The sequence below is a fragment of the Drosophila yakuba genome, chromosome 3R (assembly GCF_016746365.2).
Source record: "Drosophila yakuba strain Tai18E2 chromosome 3R, Prin_Dyak_Tai18E2_2.1, whole genome shotgun sequence".
In the NCBI taxonomy this organism is placed as follows: domain Eukaryota; kingdom Metazoa; phylum Arthropoda; class Insecta; order Diptera; family Drosophilidae; genus Drosophila; species Drosophila yakuba.
The window spans coordinates 14,640,595-14,658,462 of record NC_052530.2 but is presented as its reverse complement, the minus strand read 5'-3'; the positions used below and the strand labels follow the sequence as shown (position 1 = coordinate 14,658,462).

The window sequence follows — 17,868 nt, the reverse complement described above, 5'->3', positions numbered from 1 at the left end:
TTCAAGTGCACTCTCTTATTAACAGGCAGAATGAAATTTGGAAATTATAATGCCATCCGGCCGGTCGGCAAAGTTTTTTTGGTCAGCCAGCCGTCTGATGTCGTGGCGCCGACCCATAAATATAAATTTGATTTTTTTATAGCACTTTGATATGTACGCAGCAGAATCAACACTTTTCGCAAACTTTTCGCATCTCATCTCATTTCATCTCCGGAATTGGGATCCTGTTACAGCTGTTGAAAACTAACTGAAAAACCCACGCAAGTCGTATACGTGGGGAAATGCCAAAGGAAAAGCTTTAAATGCCGCTCAAGTTTCATTTGCATCGTTTCGATTTGCATTAGTGGTCATAAAATATGTTCAAACTTTGGCAGTAAAATCAAATGGTTTAATTTAAAAAGTCGTTAATTTTATTTACTTCAATTTAATGGCGGCAAATAAATGCAGTTATTGTCTTGCCGCTTCGTAGGATTATCTAAACAAGTAATTAAGTATACTTTAATGTGGCTCGTAATTGATTTAGGGTAATAACTAGGAGTTAATTGAAATGATTCCATCAGTCATTTATTGTGTGTCATGGAGTGAAAAGTCGCACATATTCAAGGGTAGGAAATCAAAGCATTGGAAGGACAAATATAGTAAGGATTTTTATAAGATAAATTAAAAATTAAAATTAACGGCTTTTTTATATAAATCAAATAAAAGATACTCTCTAGCGTTAGGCATTATACGATACTACCTAGCGTTTGCGCAATAATTAAATTCATTTTAACTTTCAAAGATCGCACGTGTGTTAAGATATATATGGAAAAATGCCCAAGGTTATAATGAATTGTGATTTGCCGGCTAACTCAGGCTTTGGATGCCAATAGCCGTGAATTTTGGTTATTTGCCAGAGCTACGACTGCCATTGACAGTGATTTGCGTTTGGCAAAAACTTTTCCGCCATTTCCACCGCTAGCCGGAAAAATGTCAGAAAAATACTCGGCCCATATGCGTGTTGAGAAAATTTCTGAGTTCTGGGTATAAGTGGTAGTACGGTGGGAGCAAACTTTTTCATTACGCAATTTTTGCCTATGTACCTTGCTCTCGGCACAGTGAGGGACTTTTTTCAAAATCACACTCATATATTCAGCTTTGCTTAAAAAGTTTTCTAATTCCATTAACGTTACGCACATGCTCAAGCTCCCCATCGTCCATTCCGCACTTCATCCTGGCTCTGCTACTGTGGCCGGTGAAGTTTTGTCCCACGTGCACTTCGTCCTGGACAAAAGGACTTCACTGAAAAAATAATAAATAAAATCTATATGTTATTACTATTATTGCTGAAGAAGACCACAGTTCTCTTCAATACAATACAGATAACCAACCAATTAAGGCTTTTAAATGTTTAAGCAAGTAAAGCAAGTGCATGACATTTTTTAAATGCGACTTGGATATAATATGCTGCACCAAACTTCTTAATTTTAATTAAAGCATATTTTGTAAAAAGAATATATTTTTCTACGCTCTCTATACTATATTAATTTTTTATATTCTGTATATTTTTCCTTCAGCATTTTTTTAAGTGGCGCCTAGAAAACACAGAGCACATTTTGCGTGACTTTGCAAATTCAGACAATATTGTTTGGCTCATTCTCTGCCGCTTTAAAGTGAAAAAAAAAACAGGACAACATCTATAATGAGTCCTAGTTGCGAACAGATTTCCTCCGCCCGCCGAAAGTCATTTTCTGCCCGGGGGATAAGTTTGGCTTTGTGGAGCGCTTTAAGTCTGTGGGGAAAGTTAAGCATTTTTTCCACGTCTCATTTCTCAGCGCGATTGCCATGGTGAGGGACTGGATTTTGGGTTCCGCTATAATTTGACTTAATTTTTGTTAATAATTATTTTCGCATTTTCGGCATTGCTTGTGGTTGATAGCAGGCGGCGTTGCCCGGGCGAGGGATCAGAGTTAATTAGTTTGTAATTATTATAAATTGAAGATGAATGCTTGTGGCAAGTTTAATTGGATATTTGATGTTTTTAAATTACGCAAAAATGAGCGTGAAAAATTAGCGCCAGCTATCTGGCCATATCTTTATCGCCAAGCCCCAAGCCAGTCGCTACGAGGGGTAAATTAATTTTTAATGCCTTGGCTTTGTCACTGGGCCCTATATTTATGTTCTGAGCCAAAGCAGCTGCCTTGCGACCGAGCTGCATGCTTTTTGTGTCATCGACCGCGCTTGTGTCACACGTGCCACGCCCATACCCAGTACAGTGATACCTGGCGCAATGAAGACGAATATGTAACCGTATTACATTACATTACTATAACATTGTAAGATATCTATCTAGTAATATTGTATACTAAATATTTGTTTAACCCGTTGATGCTTCACTGTAGATTCAAAGGGTAGGGACTGCATCGCGTTCAGTTTTGTAGAGAGGGCGGCAAACAATTAATCATAATCTCGTGTAGTTGCACAGCCAAGTGCCTGGGCCACGTTCGCAGCAGTTTTTCATAGTAGCAAACAATAAATTTTAGAGCCGCCGGCCGCGTCTTGAGCAGTCATAACTTTGAATCAAGAAAGCCACGTAGCCTGGTACACCAACTCCTACTCCTCCGACAACTCCCAGCTGAGGGTGAAAATATGTTTAAATTTTACTTTAGTTTGCCCCAATCGTGTTATTGTATTATCATTTTCCCTATGTGCCACCAAGCCACGTACATTTGTAATAATTTAACATGAAATATGCTCCGGAGGGTGTGGGACTATGATAAAGTCGTTCGCTTTATTTATCCCCCATTGTTAATTCAATAAGGTGGCAATTGCGAGTAACTGCATGCGTACCCAACTATTTGTCCTCATAAATCTATTCTAAAGTTTTCATTAAGCAAAGTAAAGCAAAGTACTAGCGGATTACATACTATTATCTATAAGCTCTTTAAAATATTATTACGGATTATAATAAGTAAAAGAGAATCTTATACAAATTCAAACAACATTTAAGCTTATAATTCAACGCAGATACAAAAATAATTACATTCCTTTAATTCATCTTCCTTTGCAAAAGAATCCTTTGAAATAATAACATATAATTGCCTACTATCTATAAATTTACCCATTTTAAGAGACTTGTATATTTGATATGTTTTTTGTTTCCCTAGTGCACTTGCACTATACTTTTGCTAAAAATTTTTTGCAAAAGCTTTTTCAGTTCCCCTGAGTCAAGAATACGTGTGGTGACCACACTGAGCCCCTAAAGTACGCATCTTTATGCAGAAGTACACAAGTTCGGTTGAAAAACTTGAACCTTTGGTGTTTGTTTTATTGCCAATGATACACACAATTGTTTGTGTGTCCTGCCAGTGAGCGAGACAAACTCCGTTTTCCTGGTACTGCTTCCATTTCCATTGCCTATTCATTTCCATCTGGCCCTCTCCCTTGCGGTCGTCCGGCCATCACCATTACCCTGTTGTTTTCTTTGGATGCCCAAATTGATTCTATTGGCTTTATTGTGATAAGGTCAAAAGTTAATGTAAATGTTGTGGCCCTGTGCACTGAGACAGTTTGCTGGGGGTTTCGGGTTTCCAAATTAAAACTTCCAACTTTACTATTCTTTTTGATGTGGCCGTAAGGGTCTTTCCCTCTGATAAACTCTGATCAAAGTAAACTGGCACCAGGGAGTCGATCTACGAGGCAGATATGCAACTTGGTAGCGTAGCACATGAGCTGGTGTCTGACCAAAAAATAAACAAACGGTTCTGCATGTGGCAAGAGTGACAGTTCGGTTGGATTTTGGGTGCTCTGAGCTAGATTACGACATATCAGAAGCAGCAAAGTAATAACTCGTGCATCAAATTCTGTTTAAATGAAAGGTTTGAACTCGTTTAGGCTTAAGAAAACATTTTACTTCAGTGTTGTCTTAAATGTATGTATTAAGTGTTACGAGCGTTAAGTAAATAAAATATAACCTGCAAACTACTTATGTTTTGCTCGATAGCTAAACAGAAAGTGTTTCCTTCCAATTATAAATGGATTTAATTTCGATTTGAAAATATTTGTACCACTAATTGGTACACACACCACTCATAAATATTTTATAAAATAAAATTAAAAATATCGAAACTGACAAAGGTTCACCAACCATAAAAATCTCCTTAATTATTTTCCAAGTTTCCTACTCAATAGCCTGCTCTTATTGCTCTTTCTACTCTGCAAAAACCTCTGAAGCGGAGCTAAATTTAAAGAGTTAATTTCCTCTTCTCTCATGCCAGACATCCAACCACATACTATTGAAGCAGACTTTTTGGTTTGTGGATGAAGGAGTCAAACTGAGGCAGCTAACTGACAGCAATGCCGTGTCGATGTCAAAAGCATCCATTCTCCACTCAATCCGCCTGAAAACCATTGCTCCAGCTCTCCCCACTGAACCATAAAAAGCAATGCCAACTCCTCCTGCTGGATCTCCGGATCTCATCCTTGTCTCGCTGCCGGAGAAGTCTCAGTGGTTGGCTTTGGAAAAGTTTTGTGCGTAACATGAAAAACTTCGATAAATTCACAGTTGAAACAATTACCATGAATTTTATCAAAAATGATACGCGCTGTTCGTATCCGACCATGCAGCAACAATATTTTTTAATGCACTTTGGGGGAAAATGAAACGCAAGAAGGATACCGAGGCAGCTGCTCGGGATAAAGATCTGTGGGTTGGGGTGGGGCGTAACGGAAAAGCAGCAGCCCAGTGGAAGCCCAGGAAAAACCATGAGGAAAACCGAGGGAAATGCCTGACAGATAGACCAGGAGCCAGCGTGAAGCTGCCGAGATGCTGCTGCTCCTCCGTAAAATGTAAGCGCAAAATTGCTTGAGAAAACTTTCTCAACTTTTCAGCTAATATTTGACTTTGGCAAAATAAGCAGACGATGAGGAAAAAACAACGCAGCGACATTGCATCGAATGGGAAAAATATATATTTTCTTTAACATTATGCGACGACATTTGCGCTGATGTGAAAGTATCTTATGGATACAGAAATTCCCTATTCTCTCTCTTTTCAAATTCCGCAGCATATGCAGTGGCAGGCCAATGTTTCGTTTCGACATTTATGGCTTTGGTAAAAAAATGTTGTGGGAAAAAGGACCGGAAAATATTTATGCGTTGGCAAAGTTTTCGCCCTAAACGCTGCAATTGAAAATGAACATTAAAATTGATATTGGCCCGGAAGGCGGACAACTTTAATAGCTGTCAATTGCAGGCGAGTGAGCAAAGTTTTTACCTCTTGCTCGACTTTTTTTTACTCGAATTTGTGTAAACTTAATATTTTGTTATTAGTTTTGCAAAAGTGTCCAATGGTTTTTATTCTATTGCACAAAGTCGCTGGCAGCGCGGGAAACTCAAATAGATTTTGAGTAGCTTTTCAGTTTGAGTCGACGTTAAATGAGAAAAGTTTCGCCGAGTGTTTGTTGCAGTTTTCCGTGTAAGTTGGTCGCTACTCCTTCGTGGCAGGTGAAGTGTCCTCTTCACTGCCTTTATTTTGATTTTCCTTCTTCTCGTTTTCCAGCCGTTAATGATATTTTGGGCAACAGTTTAGCACTTGTACTCATTCATAGAATAATCAATAAAACATTAAACAGCACAAATGAAGTTGGCCATTTAAATAAATTTCAAAGTTCTTGGTAAGTCTCGCTTGATATAAAAAAGTTGTTGAACAACAATAAGCTTTTAGAACAAATGTGAAGATTGAAATGTGTCAGACTACTGAGCTATTCTTAAATTTCAATAACTTTTCCAATTGGCACACTTTTCCGTTGGATCCATTTCCCACATTTTTAGGCCACCGCATCACACTCGGAACTCTTGGCTCCGCCCAGTTTACTAATTTTAGTTTTGCAACTTTTTGTTGTCCAAAAAGAACAAACATACAGCCATATACACACACACACACACAATAAATAAACCTCAGCGTCTGTGGAGACCGTAAAAACAAGCAAAACTATGGGACGTGGGAAATCTACTGGTAGCAAAAACCAAGCCGAAAAAACAAGAGGAAAACTCCGCAAAAATTTTTTTAAAAAATATAGAAAGAAATGGAGGAAAATTAAGAGCAAACAAAAAAGGCAAGCGTCGCTCTCGCAGAGCCGAGCATATTGTATTGAGAGTTCGTTTTAATTAAAAGCAAAAGGAACGCCAAGAATGGCAGCGGCAGATTGCGGATTGAAAAGGTTACTGCAGCGCTGAATTTATAAAAATGATTAAAAAAGTTGCAAAATGCAAAATGCAAAAGGCAGAACATACAATCACAAAAATTGCACAGAACAGAAATAAATTTAAGCAAAAACCAAATTTGTCAGACGGCGAAAATAGCGGCGCACAAAAGATGGAAAAGAAGAACAAATATTTGAGTGAAAAAGTATAAGCGAAACAGGAGCATAAACAATGCATTGCGGAATATTTGCATTGCGTATACGCCATGTAATAAATAAAAGTGGAAGTGGGATATTGGGAATGAGAATGGGTACGGGTATCTGAATGGAACTGAGCAAGTGGCTGCTCCTTGAGCCCGACTCTGCAACTTGGCACCGGCAAACAGTTTCCAACTGAATGGCTTTGCATCCAGCGACTAGAGCTGCATTTGCCACAGCTGCCAAGGATCTCTGGCCATCCTATGTTCCACCTTTATCCACTCACTACATACGCTTACTTCGGTCATTTTATTCAGGCTTCGAATTTCTCTGTCTACTTAGGATCATATGTCTAATCTGATACGTTTCCAATTTAAATGTTTATGTGCTATAATAAAAGTATTTTTATTTATTTATATTTAACTTATGAACTTTATTGCCTTGATATTTTATTTTAATTTGAAAGAGGAAAAAAATTGGATATAAAAACTTGTCATATCTGCTCTCTGCATATAAGTTACTAATCAAAAATTTTATTTTTTCATAATTATGTATACAATTGATTTTCCAAGGGATATTGCCCATTCGGTGAGTAAAGTTCTACGTTTCTTTCTGTTTTTTTTCCATGCCATCATCATCGTCATCTTCGTCTGCATTCAACTTGCAGCTCGTTTGTGCCAGTTTTGCTCGTTTACAGGCTTTTACCTGAAACTATTACCTACTTGCCCGCTGAGTTGGTCGATCCTTGCCACGCCCCTATGCCTCTCGACTTTTCCCGCCCCCCATTTTACCCTGACGAGTTTTATTTTGCTACTGCAATCAAGTGTCGAGTCGCTGCATCTTATAGTTGCGAGTATGCAGTTTTTTAGCTGCAGAGCAGCTGCAGAAAGTTGCTCATCTGATTACATATTTATTCGCAATTTATGCATAATTCTATAACAGTTCAGTTCATTCTGGGCTGGCTTTAATCAGCGGAGAAGTGAGAGATAACCTTTCGGAATCGAAGGCATGCCAGAAAACAGGCCCTTGGCAATCCATCAAGGCGTATCATGCTCGGGAGCCCGCCCCAAAAACTAAAACCCCACCAATTCCCGAGTGTATAAAACTGTCAGGAGCTCGCATGGACTCTCCACAAAGGAGAAAGAATAACAACATAAAACACTTTACCATCTGATACTCAACGTTAAAGCCCTGCTTTAAGTCCCACCAACGAACTATTCGTGAAGCAAAAAAAAGATGATGAATCTTTTGTTGTTTGCCCAACCTCCGAAAGCCACTAAAAATGTTAACTAAAGTGAAGGAAGAATATATGGCCTGATATGAACAAAAAGAAAAGCAGAAGGAAAGGGAAAGTAAATGTAACCAAGATGAAATGTGCGGAACTCCACCAGCAGCAATAACATGTTGAACAAAAAATTATGATGAAAATGGGGAGCAGATGGAAATGGGACACGGAAAGCTGAGGCAACTTTGCAGGAGCAGAGGGCATTGACAAGCAGAAAATAGACCTGGCTGTGGCTCAGCATAAAACTAACAAGAAAATTCCGAGCTTGCATTCCATTCGGGGCGTAACGAATCATGTAACTAAGCTCTCACTTTTCGTTTTCTTTAAAATTACTAAACCAGGAGCATCTGTCGGAAGCCAAATGAAAACTGAGGAAAGGAAATGCTTTTAAGCAAATGCTAATTAAACAGGAAAATTTTTTATGGGCTGAGAATGTTGAAACACGAGATATTTCAGCATTTGAAATGGCCATTTAATCCGTTTTGATGGTGATATAAAAGTGTTCGATAAGTTTGATTTGTGTTGTATAGATTTTTCATCAGAAGAACAATCATAAATCATAGTTGAATATGAATTGCAGCATAGGCATTGCTCTCTATATTTAAGTAACATGATCTTTAGGTGTTTTTAAAGAACATCCCCTGAATTAATGTATCATCAGAAAAAAGTGCCACATGTCAATGTCAACGGCGATGACAAAGATAAATTCTCCCAGCCAGTATATCTTTCAGTTTCCCTGCCCAGTAATAGTCATTAAGATTTAAATTTGAAAATAGCCTTCGGCTTGCTTTAAATTTCCAATTCTGTTTTGTAAATTTAATGCCCTGTTGAGAAGGAAAAAAAAACTAAATGGCTCCAAATTCCGTCCGGCAATCAACTAAATTCAAAGCAAATTGTCCGCACAATGGCCCAAATGTCCGCAACGGGGCGGCCATCATGAATGTCCTCGAGGATATGGCAAGCCAACAGCCTAATGCTCATTATTTTGCGCTTGAGAAATTTCTGTCTCGTCACTAATTCATCATTGTTTCGGCACATTAAATCCTTGAACGTCAACGCATTCATTATCTCATCGCATGTGAGCCGAGGGTCCTGGGCCAAATACTCTGCTTTTTGGCCAACTCATCGCCGGGCTCACATGGTCAGCTGTCTGTGCGTCTTTCTGTCTCTTTGTCTGTCTGTCATCGGGGTTTCGTCGCCAGGGCATGCTTGAGTGATATTAACTGACCGACAATCAGTCAAGGGCAACTGGAGCACCAGCGGCCAAAGCAAAGTTGGCCAAAAGAGGCTTATGCGAGATTTTTGCGAGTTCCGCCAGCGGAGATAAAGGGGAGCATTCAAGCATTCTAGCAGTTGGCAAGTTGATCACGAATAGCCATAGTCACGTTTGCATATATTTTGTATTTAACCCTCTGTTCACCTGTGTGGCATATTCTAAGCATCTAGTATACTAGATCTAGTATTGGACTCTTTTGCCTTAAATAGAGGGAACTTATTGTGTTGCCTGGTAGATTTAATATATCTTATTAGTATTTTAATTTGGTTTTAGTTCATAACACTAATGAAGAAGTTAATCGAAACCCTTATACAAATCCGGTGATTTATATCCTTACCAGAGGAAAACTTTCTTTGAACGCTTGCCAACCAGAGGGTTAATATCCCTTTCAAGGATGCCTGTGCGGCTTGCATGTTAATTGCTTTCCAAGCTAATCGAATTTTTCGCCTGTCATTATGAGTAATGTGTCTAGGATGCGCAGTGCGCACATAAAGCAATTTGTCGAGAAGATTGCCTCGAATGGCAAATTGCTCTAAGCGCTCCGCAATTTAAACTATTCGTGCTTAACGACATACGGACATAAACAATAAAATCGCTTAAATGTAATCCCCCGTTGAATCAGCAGAAAAAATATAAAAATAAAAGTATATGCGAACCCGACGTAATCATACATGTCATCTGGCCTTAATTTCGTATGCAAACAAAACATGATTACAAATGGCAAACGACGAGCATACCAAAAAAACATTTAACGGAATGGCAAAAAAAGGGTAAAGAAACAATATTTAACACGATGGAAAAACTGATAAACAAAGGTATGCAAATATTCAAAATAGCAAATGTCAAATGCCCTTGCGGATAAATGCAAATTATAAACGGATTTCTACATTCGAACAGTGGAATAGGCCCTAATTATGTTTATGAATTTTGTATTCCAATCTAGGCTTATTTAGATTAAAGCGTTGATACCAATGTTGCTGATTGGTACTTCGACTTCAGAATTAATAAACAAGTTACTCATTGCTAGAAATGCAAACTGTGTCACGCAGTTTGGTGAACTTCGCTCCTTGGGGACGAATTTCATCCCGTAGTTGTCGTGGCAATAAATTCAGGTCATCCTGCGGGGGTGGCCAGAAAAAGTCATATTACATCGCTAATTTATGTAGCACATAAGTTAATTTCTGTTTGTCTGTTATTTGTTGTAATTAGCCGACGTTCAAGCCGTTGTCCCAGGGGCCATTAAAACTCGTCCCTGGCCGCCGGAAATGCGCCATCCCATAAACAAACGAGAAACTGTTGCTTCCGCCGACAGCGTGTGAAAAAAGGACAGATACTGGTGGATGTACATCCTCGGGAGAGAGATGGCCGTAGTCCGTGCTAATTATTTTGTCGGTCAGCCAGAGTTCATAGTTCACATGCCCCAAAAACAGCTGGAGAAAGGGGGAAAAGCGCCGCCCACTCCTGGCTGGTCCGTTTATATAATTTTTACTATCTGGCCAAGTAATATAAACTTAATTAATACCCGCGTCGGCCGACGGGTCGGGCATTTGATTCATGGCCTGCATTTGCGAGGTCGGGCTTAAATGCAATAATGGATGTGGCGACGCGAAATAAAAATAAAAGTAAACGCATTAAAATGTGCCGAGTCTGACCTCTCACAAAGTGAGAAAGCGTAAAGGTCGAGCGGCGGGTCAGCAGGTCAGCGGCGCCCAAAGTCAAGGAATTAACGATGGCGACCTTTTTGGCACCTCTGCCTTTTGAAAAAAAGGTTTTCGCGCTTTACAGTAAGACCAGCTGGGAGAAAATATTTCCAGAGATTTAAAGAACTTGTTAAATTATTTAATTTTTGGTTGGCCTGCCAAGTGATGTATTCTTAAATGCCTTAACCTGAATAACTAAAAAGGGAAAATGTGGTAAAATAACATTGCAAAGTTAAGTAACTATTAATTAGTGAACTATTGAATTTCAGGAATTATTACCTGAATGAATATACTTCTTTTCCTCATTTCTGTGACACTTCCACACATACTGTTGCCACACATGCTGTTTCGAAATCAAAAAAGAAATCACTTACCAAACAATGAAATCCATGCGGATAACAAAACAAAATCTATTATTTTAAGTTCTTCATGTGCCGGTAAGCCCGCCCTTCCCCGAATCGAGTCCAAATTTTTCCGCCCACGTGGCAAGCTCGCACTTATCAACAGCTTACCGAATAATGCCCATGGAATCGGTTTCCGTTCAGGATGCATTCAGTGCTGGCAGCTTGGCTACAGTTTAGCTGAATAAAAAATATTCGTAACTAGAAAACGTATTGTATATTTTTTTAACAAAAACATAATAATCTTTGTATTAGTATTGTAATATTTAAATACAAAGACAAACAAGAAAGGTTTTTTTTTAATTTTTGGCTGGAAATAATAACTGTTTCACTTAAACTATAAATATATTTGAAATCATTATCTTGTGTAGATGTTTTTAAAAAGTATTTTAAAGACATTAGCTTGTATCTTAACAAGTTTCTTTGTATCTTCTTCTGATCTAAATTAGCTTGTAAGAAGCACACATGTAAAATATTTTCGATTTCTTTCGTTAATGCTGGCTGCACTGGTTGCACTGTCGTTGCAGGAATGGCTCCTCTGCCCGCGGAGGGACTGCACCTGTCCAACCTGTCCGTCCCGCGCATTATCGACGTGGCCCAAAAGGCGAAACTCTTCTGCAGCTACGCGATGGGCAATCGGACGCTGAACTCTGTCAAATGGTACAAGGATGGCCTCGAGTTTTTCAGGTGAGCCAACCCGCCGGCTGTGGCCGTAGACCAAATAAAATTGCTCCCACCCTTCCCTTCCATATCTGGAACTCTTGAGCTCGCCAACCCGAACACGAGAACCTACCATGAAAATATTTTTCGGCATTCGGTTTGAAATAATAAAATGTCGCCAGGGAGCCCCGGAGATTGGGAGTTGCGAAATGTGCCGGCGCATTCATGCAGATTTTATGGCGCAAATTGAAAACGTCATGAAACTGCAACACTGTCCGCAACAAAGTAAATTCCCACCAACTCCCAAAAAAAAGACAAATTAAAAAAAAAAAATAAAAACAAAAAGGAAATAATGGCAGTGGGCTGGGTCGCTTGAAAGTGTCGCAACTAATTTAAATGCTTAATTGAAATGGATTTTTATGGCTCGCCTGCAATTGCGGCCAGGTGACGCTGCCATATCGGGCCCAAATATGTGCGAAGAGGGCTTTTTATTTAACTGGCTTAATTGTTGCACATTGCACTGCCGTGCCGCATACAGGTGCGACCATATCCACGTACGTGTATATCCAGGTCGACCGTAGCCCAGATCCGAGCACTCCATCCGGGACTTAATCGAGTGTGAAATTTTTAACAAAGGTGTGTGTTTGGGCATTACAAATCTTTTTTAATGTTTTGGTTATTGATTTTAAAAGCCCCGCTACAAATATGGAGAAGTCAGGGGGCAAAAAAGTATTATTTATGCCAAATATCAGAACCATTTAACAGCTTATGGGCTTTGCCAGATGGTCGGACACGCCCACATTGGTGAAAACACTTTAGTTAATATTACTCCAACTCTTATCTCGATTAAACTTGAGAAAAATTATATATTAAAAGTATGTTTAATTTTCCTGGTATTTTTCTTGCTTACCTTAATTCTGTTGTTTTGTTATAAAAACCAGATTTAAATAGATTTATTTTTTGTAGATGATATTTCTAATAACAATGCTTGATTTTAGATTTATTTAGCTCACAGCCATTTGACAACCATGCCCCCAGCTACGAAGTTCGATGCAAATTTGAAGCCTTTTGGCCACCGCACTCGATTGGTTTGCCCAGTTCGAAATGATTGTTTTTGACATATTCGCGAGGGGTGTGGGTTGTGGGTTGTAGGGTGTGGGAGTGGGCGTGGCAGGTCAGGACCATTGGCGCAGAAGGGGGCGGATTCCGGGGATGGCCTAGCCAGTAATTTACTGCCGTAGGCAGTTGCCTCTTATCAATTACGCTTTTGTGTGAACGTTTTGATTGTGCGGTCTGCACTCGGCTTCAATTATTCATGTGCATTTGACACTGCGGTTGCTTCCATCTGTAACAAAAAACGCCACAAAGGATACACGCACTTCGAGTGTAATTCTGAATTTGTTCGACCGTGCTTTTCTATTTGTTAAATTGAGTGTTTACGGCGAACAAATCGACCTAACAATCCATTTGTGTTTTGCGTTGACAAAGAAAGTACGCAAAGTTCTGATTTAATTATGGTCCTTCTGGTTAGTATCGCAGTGCATGTTTTTATCAAGAGATTTTTGGGAAGCCAACTTATATCTTTAAGAATTATTAAATTTTAATAATCTGCACTTCATATTTTTTGTGGAATTTAACTTTCTAAAGTTCCATCCCCCGAATTCCTTACATTCCCTCAACATTTCCCCACAACCCTGAACCAAATTCAAATTCGAAGCAATCTAAAACGATTTTCCCCAATTGCCACGCTAATTGCTGTAATCAAATGCAAATGCATGAATGTGAGTATGAATGGAATTTTGAATTTGAATTCTATTTGTGCTCCGAAGACAATACGGACTTGAGTGGAACTGCATATTATTCATAATAAAATCGACAGCCCTGCCAAAATCTGGATACAACTCGCCGAGTGCTGCAGCTGCAGAATGAAATGGAAGCCAAAAAAAATATATTTTTTTCTTACGGATGATTTCCTCATCAATATTTCATGGTATCGGTTTTGCGCAGCACTCGAGCTCAAGCATCGCTCCACCACCTCTTTCTCTCTCTCTTTCTAACGAGATGTTGCCACCTCTTTCCTTTCAGATACTCGCCTCTAACACCGCCGACAACAAATTGGTTCCCCGTTAAAGGTGTCACCATCGCGGACGGTTCGCCGCATTGCAATCAATTCATCTGCAACGTGGAGCTGGAGAAGCTCAGCGCCCACTCCTCCGGGCAGTACAGGTGCGAGGTGTCCGGCGATGCGCCCGAGTTCAAGCTGATCGATCAGACGGCCAATATGACAGTCGGAGGTAGGTGCTCAAAAAGTTCGGTGCGATCCACGCACAGTGGGCGAGGACACCCAAAAGCCCCCTAAAAATGTATACAAGAAGGCATGTATGATATATGGGGAAAATTATGGAACTTTTTAATAAATAAATTTGTTGAGCTTTTCTAAAATTAATTGTTAGGCTTATACTTAAAGTAACTATAGAACGGAGTTTCTGAGATAGTTATATCTTTATTTATTAAAATCAAAATTTCTAAAAGCTGATAAGTAATCCGTAATTGCCCACTGTCCGCTGCCTTCTGCCACTGTGTTACTTTTGTAGCTGTGTTTGATTTATGTTTTGCAACAGAAAGACAACAAATTATGTGCAATTTTGCAAACACTTAATAAAATTATAAATGGTCCTTGCACGGCCAGTAGAATTTGGGGTCGGGAGTTCAGTCGGCAACTCCTTTCCATTTATCAATGCCACACCGGCGGAGTGTTCTCCGTGCGGATTGGGAGGGGAATCACGGATTACCGGATACGGATAAATGGGGCGGGGTGAGGGGGAGGAGCAGCAGGAGGCGAAGAAGGCGCTGCAGGGTCACGAACCTAGGGCAGTAGGCAGTTCAAAAGGGCCTCGCATAAGCGCTGGAAAATTGTGACACGCGTCAGCCATTTGTATGAGTAATGATTGTTAATAAATCCGGAATGAACCATCCCGAAAAGCGTACAGCCCGTACGTACAGTGAACACCACGGCCGAATGCCCCGCTGCGCCACCTGCCGCTCTGCTGAACAAATTCAACTCAATTGTGAGTTTTGTACGAATCAATTTATAATCTACAATGCGCGGTCGTTTGCCGTTGTCACGTGCTGAGCCTACCCAACAACAAAACCCTGGGTAAAGGCACAAAATACAACAAATATCCCAGGACTAACTCGTTTGTGGCACTTGTAGTTGGGTTTGTTAACGTCAACGGCGCACCGCCGCACCACCACACCACACCACATCACCACACCATCGCACCATCGCGCCATGGCACCATAGCACCACCGCATCATCGAACCACCAAAAGCCGCTGGCAACGCATCGCCCACCATTTTGATTTCGCTTTGATTGGCAGCGTACATGACGATGATTCCGCCCAGCACCCAACACTCTGCGGTACACTGAGAAAAAACATTATTATATTTCCAAAATATTCAGTTTTTAACCCCTTTTAAATAGTGTTTACAGACAATGTGCTCTTTAGATTCCTTTTATAGCGATGTTGGATAATACTCCAAATACCAGAAAGCGGAATTGGGAAAATTATTTAAAAAAAGATTAAATGCAGCGTTAAATAACATTTTAAATACTTTGCGACTGTAACCTATGACCTTTGAAGATCTTTTTTAAAGATCGATCACTTTTTTTTTACGTGTTAGCAATTTTTTCTAACCTAATTACATATGCTTCTGAGATATGGTGATAGTTTCGAAAAAGGAAGCTTTTTCTTTGTGAACAGGGAAATTGTAAAATATTTTCCAAGTGTGACAATGCCCCTTTCTCCCCTTTTCTGTGGTTGATTGCGGCCAGGAGAAATCGTCAGGCAGGCTGGCAGACAGTCGGGCTTTTGGTCGCTGGGCTGGTTCTACTTTGAAATTCAAATCAATTGATTTCGGTCCAAATGGAAATGGCCTGCTTATGTCTTTTGTTTCTAGTTTCTATGCGGCTCAAAATGATTTATTTGTCGCAATTTCGCCGCTCAGCGATTTGTCTCCTTTTGTAGCCGCCAGTGCTTCACATAGATGCTAAATGGATGGCCCAGGGCCTCGAGTTTCGAGCTGCGAGCTGTGAGCTACGAGTTTGGGTTCGTTTTGTGGGCGGCTTATTTATTGACGTTACTTTAAGAGATATTGATTTGCATAATGCGCACTTAGGCATTTGTTTACGCGTAACAATCAAATTTGAATTCGCATTTTCGTATTTGTATTGCGTCTTTAATTGGATGTTTGGCAGAGGGCAGACTGTTTGTGTGCTCGCTATTTGCATGTCAATTTGACTTTTATCTATACAGCGTACTTAAATAGACAAAGTAAGCCATGCTCAAGTGGTTGTACATGGAAATCCCAGTGGCTAGATTAAGTGCCAGTCTGCAGGACGAGCTTACTGAAACGTGGATGGTATTCCCTTTTCCGCCTTTCATTTTCCCCCTCAGCCACCACCACACGATCAAGTTTCCTTTGCTTTTGCCACAATACTGCTCGATTATTAGTTGGCATTTATTTATTTCTTTGTGATTTATGGTGATTGATTTGGAATTGTGAAATATTGAAATAACTGCAGCAGCAGAAGTGCACAGACTGAATCGACATTAAATGGACTTTCATGATTAGAATATATTATAATATAAAGGTGTTTTTACTGCACAAAATATTTCCATTGCATGAATTTTTTGTAATTCTGGTTTTTGGTTTTAAGAAAATACAACTCAAAGGACAGAACTAATATTCAATTGAGAATAATGTAAAATATGTTATTAAAATTATTATAAAATATTATATAATAAAGTATAATAAAAATAATAAAATAGTCATAGTGGCTGCATTGTCCACCAAGCGAGGAGTGCCTTTGGCATATAACAACGTCAGTGGCCAGTTGGTTTCGTCATTTTAATTTATATCCATATAAGCCAAAAAAACTAACCTAACCAAAAAACTAACCTAACCAAAATGCCACGAGGGGCAACAGCCAAAACAACAAAATAATACCAACCAGCCATGGCATCAAACTTCATCAACGAGATAGCGGCAAAGTTTAAAGTCCTCTTTGGGCAGAACAATGTGTCCGTGTAAGGGGAGTGTGGGGAAAGCTGGGGAAATGCGGGGAAAGTGTTTGGGAAAGTGTGGTTGAAGGGGGAATTGGATGCACGTAGTTTTAGCTGGTGTCGCCTGTTTTTTGTTTCAATGAAGGCGAAGCTGTTGACAGACCAACAATCGACTTGGGAATTTTGTCACTAAAGTGCCATCGCCATCGTAACCACCTTAAAACTTTGGCACAACAACATCGGGCCAAATGCTCTGCCTCTCGATTTTCAAACAGCCATCACCCGGGCGCTTTGATAATGCCAGAAACAGGGATACCAGGATACTGGTATACCGGAGTATGGAGGTACAGGGATACGGAAATCCACTGAAACACGGGAACACTGGAACACAGGATCCGGCCAAGGGGCTTGAGGTTAGCTTGAAACTTTTGCCTGGCATATATTTTGTCGCTTAGCTGCGTGCCGTGTGTCATCACACTGATTAACTTTGCCAAGTTTGCACAGCTCAGCAGTGTGCCGGGAAATGTCAGGATACGCCAGGATACAGCAGGATATGACCGGACCAGCCGGTCAACACACACTGGCCATAAAACGGTGACTGAGCCGCACTTAATTACTTCGGAGATTTGCCGCATTTCAAGGGACAAGCTGCTTAGATGCTTCTCTTTTTTTTTCACTGAAAAAAATTGTGTTGAAAAAGCGGGAAACTACTTTAAACAGTCAACAAGGAATGCATTACATACATGCATAGGGTATAATTGGGAAAGTAAAATAATGAATTTTATCATGAACAGAAGTATAATAATCGTTTGTACAATCATAACAATTTCCTTAAGTAGTAACCACTTAAACTGTCCAAAATCATATTAGTTATATTACTAATATAAAACACTGATTGAATTTTAAATATTTAATTCTCACTGGTTGTATCCAGTCCGCCCCTACGACATTTGACATTTAATGAAGGTTTATCATTCGAGGTTAGATTTGCCTTAAAAATAAACTCACTCTCGAAAATGGTTACACCTGTTTAGAGTGGAAATCCTGAAAAGTTTTTTATTTTTTGCTCGGTTTTTAGCCTCGTTTAGCATACCAACAAT

General features: G+C 39.7%; 1 protein-coding gene across 6 annotated transcripts in view; it reads left to right on the top strand.

Annotated features, from left to right (window-relative positions):
• The window catches only part of LOC6536873, a 38,786-nt gene that overhangs the window by 18,303 nt on the left and 2,615 nt on the right, over window positions 1–17,868 (top strand). For all 6 annotated transcript variants that reach the window (XM_039375598.1, XM_015192490.2, XM_015192491.2 and 3 more), the window contains 2 exons: window positions 11,570–11,729; window positions 13,788–13,996. In XM_039375598.1, the coding sequence (XP_039231532.1) occupies window positions 11,570–11,729; window positions 13,788–13,996 (369 nt within the window). The remainder of the gene's footprint in view (window positions 1–11,569; window positions 11,730–13,787; window positions 13,997–17,868) is intronic.